The sequence below is a fragment of the Lottia gigantea genome (assembly GCF_000327385.1).
Source record: "Lottia gigantea unplaced genomic scaffold LOTGIsca_22, whole genome shotgun sequence".
Lineage (NCBI taxonomy): Eukaryota > Metazoa > Mollusca > Gastropoda > Lottiidae > Lottia > Lottia gigantea.
This window is the reverse complement of record NW_008708555.1, coordinates 1,809,618-1,827,142: the sequence shown is the minus strand read 5'-3', so window position 1 is coordinate 1,827,142 and position 17,525 is coordinate 1,809,618. Positions and strand designations below refer to the sequence as shown.

Below are 17,525 nucleotides of genomic sequence, written 5' to 3'. Positions count from 1 at the left end.
AATATTGTTTTTATTTGATATATTTGACACAAATCAATATTATTCTAATTGAACGGTGTACCAGATTGTAACAAGGGCATCTGGTTAGATATTGCCAATAATCAAATCAGGTCAATTTTCTTCCTCTTGCCCACAGCAGTTATATAATAAGTTTGCTATTTTTGAATTATAATGGATAAGAATATATTCCTCTAGTGACTAAAAGTACTAAATAATAACTCATGATGCTCAATAGTCAGTCAGAAATCAGTTAATTTCAGTTGCGCTGCAGCAGGTATACCATGACAGTCCTTTTTCAGATAGTTTCAGAATAATATAAAAGTTATCTAGATATGGGGATATGTCTGAGTTAACAAACCACAATTATATATATATATTCATATGTTCACTATATCCAGCTTTATTTACAGATTTTCTTTTTAATTTATTTTCGTTTTTTTCAGCTAACAACTAAGAAATTATAAAAATTGGGAAACACAAATTTGAGGACGACTAATGGACACATTGTCTACTAAGATTTCAAAAAACATAATTTCTATTAAATTTTGGGTTCGTGAAATTTATTCTCTCAGCATACATCATACTATTTATTACGAACATCACATAATCTAAATATTTCCGACACGTGACCATATATTGGCCAATGATATTGATATCAATATTTTCAAAATATTGTTCATCCAATGAAAACACGACAGCCAATGAAGGGGTCCTTTTTGCTGAGAGTCTTAGCCAATCAAAACACCCAAGGACATCTAAAAACCAATCAAAATGAAGGAAAGAGCTAACCACCATTATCAGGGGAATCATGCAAGGTTCTGAATTATCTAATATATTTATACACATACGTCAAAAGTATCTCTGGCATTTTTGTCACAAAAACCACAATTTCAGACACAGCAATTTGTTTCAGAATCAGTGACTGAATTGACCAATTAATATTAGAAAATGTCAAAATTTTCAAATGAAATTGTTTTTGTTTTTTTATGTTTTATTCACAAAATCATTTTATTAAATGTTTGACGATTAGAATATATTAGTGTGAGGTTACACAGACGGTATGTAAAGACTGTTCAGAATTTTATTTGAGGCCAATTGACATATGTATACAAAAGTTTCCATACTGAAAATAGATTCTAGAATTAAATACAAAACGAATCATGCAAGAATTACTAGTCTTAACAAAGGTTGAAAATATCATCTAGTGTATATCTGAGCTTATTTATGACATCTTAGTTTGTTAGTGAATGTGGTGAAGTGCTGTACTACGCCTACAAATACTATATATTATTAGACAATTTTCAAAACTATCAAAATAAAAAATGTAAAAAACATTAATATTTATTGCTATTATTAATGTTTTCAAATCCCCATATTTGAATAAATAGTCAGTTGAAATGATAACGTTGTATAACACTGTATAGGGTTATGGTTAAGTTGAAGAATTGTGTCATATACATTAAGTCAAATGTCAAAACAGAAACGAATTCGTAATAGTGAATAATTGCGACAGTAAGGTAAACAGTTTTCGTTGAAAATTGGAAATTCCTGTACATATTGATGCCTTTTATTTCTTCCTTTGTATAACGCTCACATACGAAACTACGCGTCCGAATCAGAATAAGATAACGAACTAAAGCAAAATGTTTTTTGAACTTGTTCTTACTTTTTTGAAGAGAATTGGAATATCAGCCTCAAAATAGTACTGTTAGTCTTGGAATATCTTATACTATGGCATCGAGTGTTATATGAATAATTAAAATCAGCAGATAAAAAAATTAATACAAGTAAAATTCATTTTGATTTTGACAATTGTTGTTGTATAAACATGAAACTGAATATATAGTCATATAGTTATTAAGATATGTAATTTCGGGGTTGTTTTCGATACAATTTTAATCGTACCATAAGCAGCAAACAAGATGGAAATATCGGCTGATTCCCATAGTAACGGTGGTGAGCTGGTTTGATGACGTCATGATGTAATTTTGTTGGTTTTGATGATTGGATGCCAATAGTCGGCAGCGCGATGTGGATGTTCCATGATTTCATACCAATGTTCCAGTTGTTCACCGTGGCTATACCAACCTAGATCAACCTGCCAAGAAAACAGAATATGTTAAACGAACGAACCTTTACACGCATAATAATATTTGTTCAGAATCTATCAAAGTATAAAAGACAATTATTCTGCTGACAGGATAGAAAGGAAAAGCGCTTGAAACACCTCAAGGATTTGGTGAGAATAGAGTACATATTGTATTTTGGGGCTCACAAGACAAGATTTACTTGTTCATGCAATCCCAGAAGTTCAATAAGACCCTAAGAATGGATAATATGATTTAGTATTGAAAACGTAAGTGCCATAGTGCCCTTATGCCTAACAATAAACTTTTAGCCACGTACCTGTCCAATTTTATGAACACCAGTCATCATATCTTTATGAAGAACATGGAATACAAATACATGGCCTAATAATTTAGGATTTTCTCTGTTGATGTCGAAAACACACTGGTGATGCCAAACTGGATCTTGTGTATTCTGGCGAACTTTAGTTTTGTGTTTAGCTTCTCGTATACCATTCACATACATCTCCACTTTTACGTATGGATCTAAATTGATACAATGGTAAAGATACAGACATGTGTGAATAGATCATCTAACTACAATTAAGGTTGAAATGAAGCTACGTAATCGTGTAAATTTGTTATTTTGCTAGACCTTGAATGAAATTATCATGTTATGCCGATTTTGATGATTTCGCTTTTTGAACGTTCTGTTTAAAAACGATCATATGACTTCAAACAATTTTTAGGTTTAACTGTATTCTATTCACGTTCTATTTATCAGTACAAGTAAGTAAAAAAGCAACAAATACATAAACTAAAATAAATAACTAATATATCTTTTTAATAACACTTTGCCTCATGTGTATGTGATACTCTTTGACAAGAGAAGTATATCAAAAAACGAAACTTACTTATTGCTCCTAGAAGGGAAACTCTGGGAAGGTTTCGAGCCTCAAGGACGTTAAAAACTATTTTTCCCGCGACTGGTTGATAACAGCCGGATATTCTGAGATCACCTTGATGAAGCTGGAAGATATGGACAAAATGGGTAAAATATAAATGTTATGATGCTAAGTTACATGTGTAACATGAAATATAATATACAGTTAATGAAAGTATGGAACAGGCTAATCTAATCAACAGGTGGATGATGACTTAAGAGGAGATGAATCGAATATAGATATGAAACGTTATTATGAAACACAACTAATTTAAGACAAAATGAGTTCGTTGAAATAACAAATGTATATGAAAAAAGCCAATTCCAAAATATCAGATGCCATTTTTGCTTGACGTTTTGCATGTCTCTCATTTTGCACTTGCTCAGTTATTAGTTCCCAGTTGAACGCTGGAGCAAGCTTCACCATCTGTCGAGTACTTACCCTGTAAACGGTTTGTGGATAAAGTATTAAATCAACTTGACCATTACAGAGATTTTCTACATCCATAAGACGGACAGAGCCCACACCAACAAGATGGCGTCTGGACACATGATGTGAAGAATATACTTGAAACTCGATAGCCGAATCTTCATTTATTTCACTGGGAACTAAGTCTTTGATACAGAACTTCTCCAAGAATAGTGGATTCTGTAATAAGAAAAGTAAATATATTTAATAGGATTTCAAGAGCAAGCGGATTAGAATGTTATCGAATTTAACGAAAGTATATTAATGGTGTTGATATACGTGAATGGTTAATTTCAAGGCAATATAAGATTATATATTTTCATTAAATTTCTTACGTTATTACTTAATTTTTTTTACTAAAGATACATTTCATATAGTGTTCCAGTCTGCATTGTGATAAAACCGCTTCAGACGGAACGATTCTGTATAGATTTCAAATTCTCTCATTTAAAGAGCGTTCATGGCCAACTAAAGGTGATTCGAATGCTTCTGGACGCAAAAGATAAAATAAGGCAAATGAGAACTCCATCCTCGACATTAACAACGGTTTTTGGCACTGTGAATAAAATAATTTGGAATAAAATAGATAATACAACACAAAACAATATAATCAGATAAGCCGAAACTTAAAAGTTAACATTATTAGCCTCGCATATTTTTGTGATCATTCTTTCACGAAACGAAAGTTCTTATCTTCATCAGGCATGTAACATGTCACTGTTTATAACAAGTGAACGTGACATGCTACATGAAAGAAATACAACTCTATGATATCGACAATCTTGGCTATTTATTTCTATCAAATAACCACAAGACATTCATGTCAATGAAAAGATTATTAGTTTCTGGCTTTTTTTAAACTTGCAATAAAATCATATCTTACACGAATAGTGTCCGAGACGCTTAGACTGGAATCACACAAAGTTAAATTCTTATTGCGAGTCCAGGCCACGTATTCTCGAAACGACCTTAGCGCTAGGATGTCCTAGGTTCTTATCCTCTGACAGGGACTTCTTAGCGCTAAGATCGTTTCGAGAATACGAGTCCTGGTTCAAACAACCCACCGTGGTAGTTACGCTAGCGCTCAGCTTTTCGCAAATTGTCAATCGATGCAAAATGGAATAAGTAATAAAAATCACCGACATCCATCATAAAAAAGGTAAAAATTGCAGTTAAATTTGAATAACAACCAGGAATGATTCAGGATGGTAATTAATAAAAATCCATAAAGGCCTTCCATGTCTTCCTCAATAACTATGTATATTTGTGAAATTAATTTATAGATTTGAAATATGTGATTTTTATATGTCTATATAATCATTGCGAGATTCAGATAATCATGAAATCGAATTCTAAAACTATATTAATCAAAGATTAGAAATTTTAAAACAGAGCCTGAATCATACTGTTTCTAAGAGGTTTATGCTGAATAAAACATAATGTATTATTCACGATTTGAAAACAAAGCGCTCGAATAGCTTTAAGTTAAGAGAGGTTTTTCGGACTACAGAAGATTACAAGTAATACTAGCTTCCTATGACGCAGATAAGAATACCAAAGAAGAAGAAAATCGTTTCACTTTTGTGTTTATCACATAAAGAAGTTTTTCTCGCACGTTGTACATTATCTAAAAAAAAACTACATGTATAATAATACACTATACTAAATCATCAACACTGTAATCGTTATATTTTGAAGATTTGACGAGGATACCATTGTTTTGTTGCACTTATAAATTCTTGTTTAATTCATAACCAGGCATCTAACAAAATAATTGCTTATCTCTCATAAAACAGTCTCGTATGCAGCACCAGCTTGTGCATCAATTTACTTCAAAGAATCGTGGTCATTCACCCTTTTAAACATAACGTGGACCATAAATCGTTTTGTAATTTTTGTTTCCATTGTTAGCGACCGTTATTTCATTGTCTTCCCTTTTAAAGTACAGTGCTAACAACTTTGAAGCCATATTTCAGACAAAGAGGACCCAAGATAAAGCTGGTCAGAAATAAACATCTATTGTGCTGTTTCCATTTATGTCTTCTTTGAAGATTGTTTAATAGAATATTTATGTAGAGCATAGATTAAGGTTGCTATGGTAACAGAATTTCTTATTATATACACTGTAATAGTCACTATGTTATAGGATTAAAACAATTCAACATTAACTAGGGTTTTTACTGATCTAGTAAACAATAGTACAATTAGGATTATCTGTTTTCTCTCCTTCTTGCAGAATTCAGCCAACAAGGCGATAAGATTCATATTCTCAGATAGTTTCTGATAATGTAATGCAGTATACACCTATCGCTGTGATTGTAAAGCTACCCTCACATCATAGTGACTAATAGTCGCGTATGGTTGCGAATAATGTATGGTTGCGAATAAGGAAAGCGGTCTGAACGAAACTCACAACTCATTTGCATGAGATTTGCTGGTGATCGCTATGGTGTGAAGGTCCCTTCAGCAACTTGATTTATCAAAAGCTGTAAGATTGGAAAAATGACCTCGATTTTCTTATCATATTTGTACTGGCTCTAATAAGGATAAATATTTGCCAGAGATATGTCTAACAGAAGCCAATGATGATGTTTTTCAACATAAACCCACATTTTGTCTCCGTGTCTCACTTTTGACTATTTTTGCTCTTAGGGAACGAAGTTTTCAACACCAGGTTCCCTATTTCCAAACAATTTCACAATAAATATTAGAATAAGTATAAAATATCGATGGTTTTTGCGATTCAGAAAACATTTTGAGTTGAAAGATTTGTATCTGAGTAATAACACAGTACTGCTATTTCTAGAGCCCTCTATTCAAAAGAAAACATTGATGTCGTGCAATGTAAAGTAAAACGCAAAATACTTGACATTAATGCAAGAATAGATGGAAATTGTGGTTAAACACCGTCGCAATAATCAAACATAAAGACGAAGCTGCATTAAATTGGTATCATATTTGTCTTGAGGCAACCACGACACCTTATTCCGTCACTGCTTAAAGAAGTATTGTGCTTCAATTGCCTTTTTATAGTTATCATACGCTGAAGGGCCATATTTCGCAATATCTTATTTTACAGACCAAACATATGCACGAAGCAAACGTCCATGACTCTTTCTAGGTTGAAGGTCGTAGACTGGAGGTCCTCCCCGACACACAAATGCGAAATCCTCCTATTCCTGAAATTTTTAGCAAAAGATAATATTAAAACCCAGTATCCGTGATACAGAGGCTTGGACTCTTTTCAAGAATATTAAACGTACCTTTGTCTTGGAGAAGGTTTTGGTTCTGTACTTAACAGTTCTTCCAGGAACTAAGAAAGCCTTGACGTAAGGATTGACATCGACATCTTTAGGGATTCCGGGAATCACCAAATTCTGGGCCTGAAATTAACAACAAAAAACGTGAACAAAAGGGGTTGATTGTCTCAGATATAGCTTTCGAGCAAGTAAGGTTAATGAAATTGAAAAACAATGGTGGTCGGATAACAATGATAAAGATATTTTCTCATCGTTTCAGTCGATATTATTGGTATGAAATATTTAGAAAGGCCAATACCAAGTGTTTGCTTTCGACCGACAAGAATACAAGATCCCGAGAACACGTGAAAACGTTATTTATGATTATTATGAATAACGTGTATTTTATGGTCTGAATTCCAAAACCAGGTTATCTCGCTGGCTCACCGACTTATCTTGATTTAAGTGACATTTAAAGTATAAACCCAGTATCGAAGACATTTATTTCTAGTGAGGTGAGAGGTTCAACCTGTCGTAATCAGTCCACTGACGTCAAGAAGGCTTGGTGACCTAACATAGTTAGCAGAAATTCACACTTCTACAGATTTTAGACAGCTAAAACGTCTTGAACTTTAATTAAGAGTTATTTAGTTAAACCTGTCAATTATAAAAACTGCCTGCGAGATTTAACCTTTCTACATCCTTTCATTTCTATACCTTAGCTATAACTTATATAACTAGTCAACTAAATTCCTAGATTTTCTTCTAATCAGTAGGCTTTTCAGTTTAAAATAATGTAAAAACCTCAATTCATTGGTCTCATACTGATATCCCGTGTTAGCAATTATTTTAAAGGAATGTTAAATTACAATGTTAGAAAGAGACAAAAACGACAAAATTGGAAAAAAGATGAAGAAACAGTTAACCTAGACCATTTCTTCTGGAGGATATATAGCCCGAGACACCAGCAACTCTGGCATACGTCCTTTGGAAAAGATATCGACATAAATAGCGTATAACAATATCAAATTATATGATTGATATAATCAAACGCCTTATTAAAATCATCTAGTACAACAATTATGCAGATCTAGATGTTTCGTTTCGTGATTGTTTGGGAGTTTATGCGCTGTGAAGAAAATCCTCTTAAAATCGAGTCTAAATTTGACCCTGAGATAAAGTTAACCAATCAAAACACTGTTACAAAATCAACGTTGATCATAAATGTCAAAAGAATTTCACAAGCTTTCATGTGGCAGACAAAGCTTTTTCACAACGGAAACATTTTAAAGACCTGTCAATCATAAATAGAAATCTACAGTTATAACCCAAAGCAACATTTCTATCGGCAATTTAAACAGATTGATTATAGACAAAAACGACTCAAAATTATTCAACAGACACCAAAACTAGCAATTTTGAAATGAAATCCGCCCTACGCTCAGGTTAATGTGTCAATTAAACACGTCAATGCGTCAGTTTTTAATGTGAATTAGAAATATCACTGATCTGTCACTGAATGTAATGGCATGCTTAATCCAGTAGATTAATTTCAACATGGAAATTAGACACTGCTCTGTCTGGGTGTCAGTTAACTTGTCATCAAGGCCAATCTTTCTGAACTTCCAAGTTACAAATTAGTTTGAAAATTAAAGCCTATTTTTTTTATTTCTCACCTTCCACATATTTAATTGCCACTGTTGATTGTAGACATGTTTTTTAAGTTGCTAATTAGAGCCCTTATTCTTGATCTTTAATCTTCAGACGATTTTAGTGTTCCAGTCATCTGATTAATTTTATCATCCAATTAGATTACTGTATTTCTTAAAATTTGGATTTTGTTTAAGTTATATTTTGTAGAATTAAGGCCCTGATATTTTCCGATTCTTGATAAAAACTTTAATCTCTCGGTAGATGGAAATAACGATGAACTGTTAAATATCAGTCACACCGACAAACCGCATCAACCGACCAGCAAGAAGTAGAATATGGCATAAAATGTTAATTTCAACCGGAAGTAACAAATTGCGCATTCAGAAGACTGCGGCCAGTACCAGCCTCGACTTCTCGCCCTTGTCGAAAGGCAAGAGTAGTAATGGCCTAAGTCGACTTCCATAGTATTCTCCTTTCGACATGACAATATATTAGAAATGCAAATGGTTGATAAGAAGTCTGTACAGATTCCTATTGTGGGATTATCTTCTGAGAAACAACCAGACACCTTTAATCCAGAAAACATCAGATCTAATCCAACATTCAGTGGTTTCAGAGTGAATTTGAATGCAAACTATCTAAATCGACAAATAACGACAGAACTGAGTTGTCTCCATATCTTTGAAGTGAGTGATTCATTCAAAATCATTCAATTCAGCATCATCCTATTTTGGAATGTGCTACGGCGTTGCTTACAGGTACGAGTTTCATGGGTCGAGATGTCACCTTCAGATTTGTAATTTCGGAAGCTAGAGCCAGTGTCAAAATATAACTGACATGGACAAAGTTCGCCATTTCATGTGTATAGTAAAATTCTTCTAATTTAAGATTAAGGAACAAATTGTCATGTTTTACTACATTGGTATAACGTCTATTGTAAACTACTTGTCTTCATTAATCTAACAAAGTGCAGAACAGTAGCGCGCAAAACCATAGCTATCTTATAAAAATCCGTTTATTATAAGACATCTATGCGCTAAACTCCATTATTCCTTTTTGCCGAAAAACATTCGCGATATACACCCCAGTACAGGTTTTGACTGGATCATAGCCTTTCTTTTACACAAGTTAACGTCTTGTGACGTCACTAACTATGGCTATAGCCTGAAGGGGTTTTCTAACTCAGGAACTACTTTCAACACGAGTTATCCCACGTAATAATTATGAAGGAGTAAATTGGTTGAGTATATCCTGTAACTATCAGTAATTACTACGCTAATAGCATACCGAGAAAATTGAGGCCTTTTAGAAAATATTGATTATGTCAATTCAAAAATATTCCACTAACAGATCCACTAGGCTCAAATAAGATAAATATGTACTCAGTGGTCAGTATGTTAGCAATCTTTAGATATTTTTTCGTAACAAAAAATGATGACAATCTAGTTGAATATAGCCAGACATACAATCACTCGCCCAGTCAGTTCAAACCTGCCATTTGAAAACTAGAAAAACTCAGTAATATTCTATAATTCTGTTTGTTACTCATAGAAAGATAGAATACAAGCTAAGTAACCCTTAGCCCGACAACGTGATAACGATTTAGCTTTATATAGATATCAAACGTTATGACAAACGAGGCTTCTGTCATGGTGAAAATTCTCAAAAACTACCAAAATAGACGACATAAAATGTGTGACCCTAAACAGTGAGGATATCACACCTGTATATCACATCTGAGTTGTCGAACATGATGAACCTATATCCTTGTGGTAGATCAAGACATTCAATTAAATCAACAATAACGGAGATGATGGGGAGAGCGGAGGGGGTGGAAAATTGAGCAAATACCTTAACAACGGCGTAAAATCAGCGCTTCTGCGAAATAACACTTTGCAGAAACACAATTTTGAAAATGGTTCTTTGTTACATTGACTGACATTAGGTATAATCTGGTTATATAAACTAATACTTTATGAGTGCCACGATTGTCATTTTATTGAGGTAATCGAGAATATAATTAAATAAGTTATAACGTTATTTGGTGTATTAGGTTTATTATCCCGCCTGGATGAAGCTTCAATATTGTAAAAAGTATAAAAGTATGAAACGTCTTAGCTGGTGCCCCTATTGATGACCTTGACGAAAAGACCTGATTACTCCAAGCTTTGCACAAAGTTCACTATACATGTCACGTTACAGGGAGAAAAGACACTATCAATTCAGTTTTTTAGATTGGTAAGGGTAGCTTCTTTTAATGAGTCAATTCTGGCTCTCACAAATGTACCGATTATTTGAGATGCTTTAAGCATCTTTGAAATTGGCTTGTATATACTATAATTTATGGCCAGTAATCAATCAGTGGTAATGGATTGATAGATAATGGTCCAAAGATTACTACAAATAGTTCATTAATAAGATATTTCCGGTATCACAAACTGAGGTAATATAACCCTGAGGTGACAAAATGATCTCGAGTAATTAGCCTTTCACATCCAGACATCTATAATAATAGGGCTATATGTCGGTCAATATCGCATATGGATGTTTTCCACCAATTGCCTCCTGTGACATAATTCATCAAATACTTACTCACCTCAGAGCCGGAAATGACGTCTGTGGAATTTTGTTTAAGATAAGAATGATTCATCATAGTGTACTGCGATGTTTTGACCCCGACCAAAATTTCAAGACGTTGGAGACGCGGTAGTAAGTTAAGAATGACAGATAACTGTCATAATATCTATCAGAGGCTGGAGTAGAGGTAGATGTTTCGGTCTACCTGTCAGCGATACAGGCCAGAAAGATTGACACGGAAGTCAATACTTTAATGCAACAGAAAAAAACCTCTCTTACCAGCAGAAAAACTCAATTCATTTCATATTATAACCATGCATTTCTGATCGTTTACCTTACATCTACTGGAAGCTTTTCGATTGGATATACCATACGAAACTATGTATGGTCCTTACAAGGAAATAACACCCACGAACGTAGTTCACAGCCATATTGAATCTCTACCTCGACTAAATTTGTCGAATTTTTAAAAAGGCTATAATGTTTAAACAAAGCTTTTCATTGTGATAAGAAGGCTTGATTAAAATATTATAACCTTTGTCGAAATCGACTATTTTAGTGGAAGTACTAATTCAAAATGGCCGTGAACTACGTTCGTGTGTGATATTTCCATGTAAGAACCATACATAGTTTCGTATGACGAATATACGTGACATTTCAAGACAATTTACAGAAAATCAAATTTATCTAAATCGGGACGAATAGTTCAGAACAAGATCGAGTTTTATTCGTCAAGTTTTATTCGTCAAGTACAAATCTCTTTCACATGAATCTATATTTAATTGTCACATTCAATTGACGAGTGGGAATAGGACTGGCGTGATTTTATTGAACATGGCTCTTAAAGACTTGAAGTGGACCTTTCCTGTACACTTGATTATGTATCTGAGAAGTAACCAGTCAAATATAGAATAACTTCTTTAAATAAAGAACCTACATTATGTTGCAATAACTCAATCAGCTGTCAGTCCTTGGAAACTCAAATCACATGTTAAACCGTATAGTGACAATGATTACACAGCGCAGTATTTGCTAGCCTGATTAATGAGTTCATCAAGACATTACCGGATATTCTAAAATCTGCACTACGGTACTAAGATACAGTCGAGCGGTAGGCTTTTCCCTTCTTCGTACAACTCGGTAAGTCAAGCCTGCCACTCGACTGTATTGTGGTGCCGTGTGAGCCACATGGGCATTGTAGAAATCCCGGTAATATCTTGGACTCATTGATAGTTCAGCGTTGTGGCACCAAAGGTTAAGCCGAATTTGGCTTCATGGTGAAAATTCTCAAAAACAAGCGATCCAAAAATATTTCAGAGCATCGTGCCGATATCCCATCCGTATATCACGTCCGACGGGACGGAAAATTATTTATAACCTCAAAGGATATCACATTACGATGACCGAAACAGATGGATATCATTAGCCTGATTTGCAACAACCAAAAGAAAACAAGATTACTACAGCTAGCCGAGAAGGAAGGAAGAGGTCACGATGAAAGCTAAGGAAAATAGCACAGTATGTGTATGGTTTATAAATAACCTTCTCGGGATTCAGATTACGAAAGAAATATGGTTATGCTCAGATGTTATTATCGCTTCATCAACGCCAAAATTAAAACAAAATCATTTCTGTAAAAGGATAACTTCCTACAGTGCTACCAAACACAAACATAATTTGGGGGGGATCTGAAGTGATTTTTCCAGTCGGGAGAGCACAATTTCAGATTAAAGTCCGTTTCGTATGTAGTAGCCTACTGGATGAAGTGACATAACTTACTTCCCGGCCGTTTTCAGAAATCATAACGAATGATGTTTTAATAAAATATTCATTGAGCACCTACCTCAATAATTATGACTGTTATAGCATGTTTATCATCCGTGAACTGTAACTGAACCTTCAGTTTTCCTGTTGGGCTGACTGGTGGTGCGTATCGTGGTACCAGTTCATCAAGGTTCAGATCATGGAGAGCTACTGGTGTATCGGGTAGTCCTATTACTCCGGGGGTTTTCTGGAAGAAAAAAACATTCATTAGTTTCTACCAATGTTTCGCCAAAATGTTGTTTCGGATTATCTGGTTTCGTTTTGCGGTTCGGATCGTTAGTACTTTGTATATGAAATGAATGGAGTTTTACGTCCTACTTTTCTGCACCATATGGGCTGTATTCATCTGTAATTATAATTCATCAGCACTAGAAATATGTGGGAAGGAAACCGTAGATCAGAGACATGACCCATCTCTGTAATAATTTTTCCGCCACGGCATTGCTAAATTTATGGAATTGAACTTTTCTTTGTCACAAGTAGATTTTGATTGCAAGTGGGATAATTTCAATTTGGTTACTTTTTAAATCTTAAAATTTGTCAAATTGAAACTAATGGGCACTGATGGAAAAGCCCCTCCCACAAGAACTAAGATTGGTTCGAATTGGACCTCAATTCTCAATTTTCTATTCATGTCATATTCTGTGCTGTGAATCTTCATCTAAAACAAGACTGGTGCGTTAGACAGATAGCAGAAAGTGAATGAATGTTTTGGTTATGTTTTAGAGTAAAGTCGAGATAAAACTGTCAAGAAAGTCGACAATAACAGTTCAGAAACATAAACTCAAAATACAGAAAAAAATACGAATGAGAAGAGAAAATCCATTTATGAAGCTATTTACAACAATTTGTAAGATTTAAAGTTCTTAATGGAACTAAATAATGATTGTATTCTACTTTTTATCACAGATTGTCAAGAACCTATTTTAAATGATGCACTGTGTTTTCTGTTTTTGTAATAATCTCAGCTTTAAATCACAAGCTAGGCTGTCATTATGTCTTGTCATTTACACAGTTAAAAAAGACAGCAAAAAACTGAAATCTATAAACTCGCGTAATTATCTCCCCTTTTCGAGTTTCCGCTGACAGAAATTAAGAAAGGCAAGTTATAAACTTATATGTTTTCCTTCTTCATCTGTTTTTTAAATGAACAACACAACACGACTTAAATTAATGTTTGAAAAAGGATCATAGAATTAAAAAGTTCTTTTAAAGAAGGACATTAGAAACCTCTTAAATTTGGCGTAGGAGATGCACATTGTTAAACAGTATACTGTTACAGGAAGTGAATTGGTAACGTCTGGGGCATCTGTGGTGGTTTTGAAAATAACATGCTAGCTCATCTTCACATTGTCAAGCTATTGCGAACTTCGTATTGTACCTTAACTGCAATAGACACCTTTCACGGAGTGCAGCGATTTTATTGGATTGTACGTTAGCCACTAAACATTGTGGGTTTTGTTCACAGACTTTCTGTCGAGGACTTTGACTGACTGAATTCCTTAACCTTCAAACCAACTAAATCTCCACATTTACAAACCGCCATGACACAAGAAAGGTGGTTATTACAGTCAAGGTTTAAGTCAAAGTTTGTAATAGCTTACCATTGTGAAGAAGGTCGATCCTGGAGAAAGATGAACTAGCACCAAAAGCAGAAAAGTAGGAAGAAATTAGCTACATTCATATTTTAATGAGGGGAAAAGAACCTTCAAACAAGCCAACATATTGCTCTCCTTTCTCCGCTTATCTCTAGATTTGATATAGCAACCTTGTAAGCCATTTCTTTAAACCACTAAAGATTTATTCGTATCATAAAAATGAGAGAGAATGTAAAATTGAGGTAATTAATTGATCATTGAACAGTTTACAGTAAATTTGTCAGCACAAAACAACAGCTTATCAATCAACTTCGCCCATGTTTAAAATAGAACAAAAGAAGCCTGTTATAAAATCAGGATAATTCAGTTATAAACTCGAAGTTGGCAGCTGATGTAGAGAACTGAACGTGATAAATAAAAACGCTATATCTCCAGAGACATACAATATGTTATTAGTGCAAATAGCCTCACTACGATTGGTGATAATCAGATTAAATGAGATGATGGGTCAAAGTGCATATGGAATAAACCACAAAATACAAGACTGCAGTTTTGATTAAAATCAAACATAATGTTTACCGACTCTTTCCTGCTAATAAGAGGGTCAATGAACACAGGCATTCGTGAAAAAAAGATTGTGTTCGAGGGCTCTTTAATGTACCAGCACAGAACCACAAGATAACGGAGCAATGGTTGTTTATCTTGCCTTCAACGACAAGGCGCTTTAACCGTATCATCACTTTAGGGAATAAGGATCTAAAATCCAAACATAAACCACACGTTAGAAAGCAATTGCCTATATACTCCTGAGATTGAAGACTAATTTCTGAAGCACTTCTATTCTGGAGTCTTGTATAGGGTCAATATTTCCAATTAACATCGAAAGTTTTTGCCAATAAAAGCGCTCTTTTTCAAACGAGGGGGTTACGAGTATGATATTTACAAATTGCGTGTGTGTGTGTTTATGTTAAGAAAACAAACAGTATTTAGAAGCGTGTAGAATGGTCAGTTTGAAAACCACGTGATCGTTTTTACCTCCATCCTTAAAACATGTATGAGGTTTACTTTCTAAAGTGAAAAACAGAAGTAATATTGCATAGTTCCATACGTGTTGAAGAGACGGGAATATTGCAAGGTACACTTACTCTTGTTTTCTTCTTCATGTAGGACATAGGTGTGGCTGAACCTCCGGATTGGTCGAAAGCTTGTATACTGCTACTGACTAGCGAGGATAGGGTGGATCTTCTCTGGTCTACTATCTTCGTCGGTCGACCTGGAAATAGAGAATTATAATTATGCATGAAAGAAAATATTCCGAAAGTACTACACTTTAAGACGGGGCACCTTGTGAAGTGTTCAATGTATTGCAACGCATTAACCGAGATTCCATCTGAAGTGCACAAACTAGATGCTTGACCATCATGTGACAAAGGATGAAAAGGTATGTTGCTAGCTTATTATGGCTACATTGAACTCGGCAGCCAAATGTTAGTTATCTCTCTAATTTCTATAAAGTAAGATGTTACTTAGCAGAAATTAGTTGGCATTGATTTAAAACAATTTTCAGAAACATTCCACCCTGATCCAGAAGGAATTGGTGTCTCCTCCCGTTTGCCATTGAGAAGCGAAACAACCAATGGATAAAAGTGATGTTATGACATCTCGGCACATCTGGCCAAATTTCCCTGAATACAAACTTGGTGACTTTTCATCATACGATATTACACACCTAGATTAGTTACAAGAAGAAGATGTATGAACTACATGTAGTTGTGCATGTATCTCCATCAGACAATAGATCGAGGAATAGTTTCAGTCATAGTTTAATTAAGCCTTTAAAAAACTTTCAGTCTCCGATGATCTAGGGCGTTAATATTTTTACAGATTGTAGTAATTGTTAATGTTATCTATGTCAGTTCATTGTACACCCTACATTCACTGTGATCTCTTTTAATCTCTTTGATATACCTTTACTATACCTGTTAATATAGTGATTACAACTTCAGGTATATTAGTGATAGAGGTCATTGATCTACCAATCATAAGCTTAGTTAATATATTCCACCTACAGCATTCTCTAGATTAATATAGTAACAAACTCCGTTGGTGGTCATTCGTGGTATTAGGGGTTGTATAATAACCAGCATGTATTTAATAACCAGCTGATAGATATCGGGATGAAAAGATATATTTTGTGGCGCCATTCTTGGCGGTATGCGTACTTTTCTGGGCACATGATACCACTTTTCATAATGAACTATTTCCTTATTTATAATTGATATAAATCCTCATATGAATAGTTCCATTGCTGCAACCCGTGTATTGCCAAACTGTCATATATAGATTTGTTTTGCGGTTCGGATCTCAGGTACTTTATTTTTGTTATTAATTTATGTAATAACACAACATCTGTATCCATTGGCTCTATATTGGATGAGAAAACCAAAAAATAGATATAGACTAGAGCAGGTATTCAACCTTTTTCATTACCCCTTTCAGGTTCCTTGATCGATTTCATTACCCCCTTCCTCCTTAAATCCTTACTTCTTTGTGATTTTCTCTTAGATTTTCCTTAGGTTGCTAGCCTACCAAGTGACTCATTAAATATAAACAAAAATAAAAATTATCCCCTTGGACGTAAGCACCCCTAAATTGAAAACATTTGGACAAGAGAAATATCGTGATCTTCGGCTTTTCATTTTGAGAAGTTCTTTCACCGCTGGTCACCCTTGCTAACTTCAAAAACTATTATTTGTTATCAATCAATCTCGAATGTGGAATATTGTAGAGTTATAGAGATGAAAAAAGGTCATTAGCTCCCAATTACAAAGAGTTCCACGCCTTTATCATATTTTATTGATACCTAGAAACGGCTTTCTTGAATAGTAAAATATATCGTCCAAGAATGACAAAGGAGGTCTTTAAACTATGTTTAGATTATCATCTTTAACAATTACATTGTTATTCCTCCTACAACGCAGACATACTTCTTGTTTTATTTTAAAAAACAGCAAGTGCTCGTTTAGAATGAACGAATTTCTAGTTCAATTGAAGGAGCTTTAAGATAAGTACAAAACAGTTCTAGCTCCCATTGGACACAAACCTACAGGTGGTTTTTCGCTTTCTGCAATGCAAAAATGACAACATAAGCATTTT

The 17,525-nt window shown here is 34.3% G+C and overlaps 1 protein-coding gene across 1 annotated transcript; it reads right to left on the bottom strand.

The window, feature by feature from the left end:
• Nucleotides 1-1,975: 1,975 nt before the first annotated feature.
• Syt21 (synaptotagmin 21) lies at nucleotides 1,976-15,640 on the bottom strand (the record flags this gene model as incomplete). Its single annotated transcript, XM_009054673.1, has 7 exons — nucleotides 1,976-2,098; nucleotides 2,407-2,612; nucleotides 2,981-3,095; nucleotides 3,452-3,658; nucleotides 6,742-6,861; nucleotides 12,791-12,958; nucleotides 15,515-15,640. Coding segments are annotated over 7 exons (1,065 nt in total), but the record flags the coding sequence as incomplete, so codon positions are not given.
• Between the last annotated feature and the right edge of the window lie 1,885 nt (nucleotides 15,641-17,525).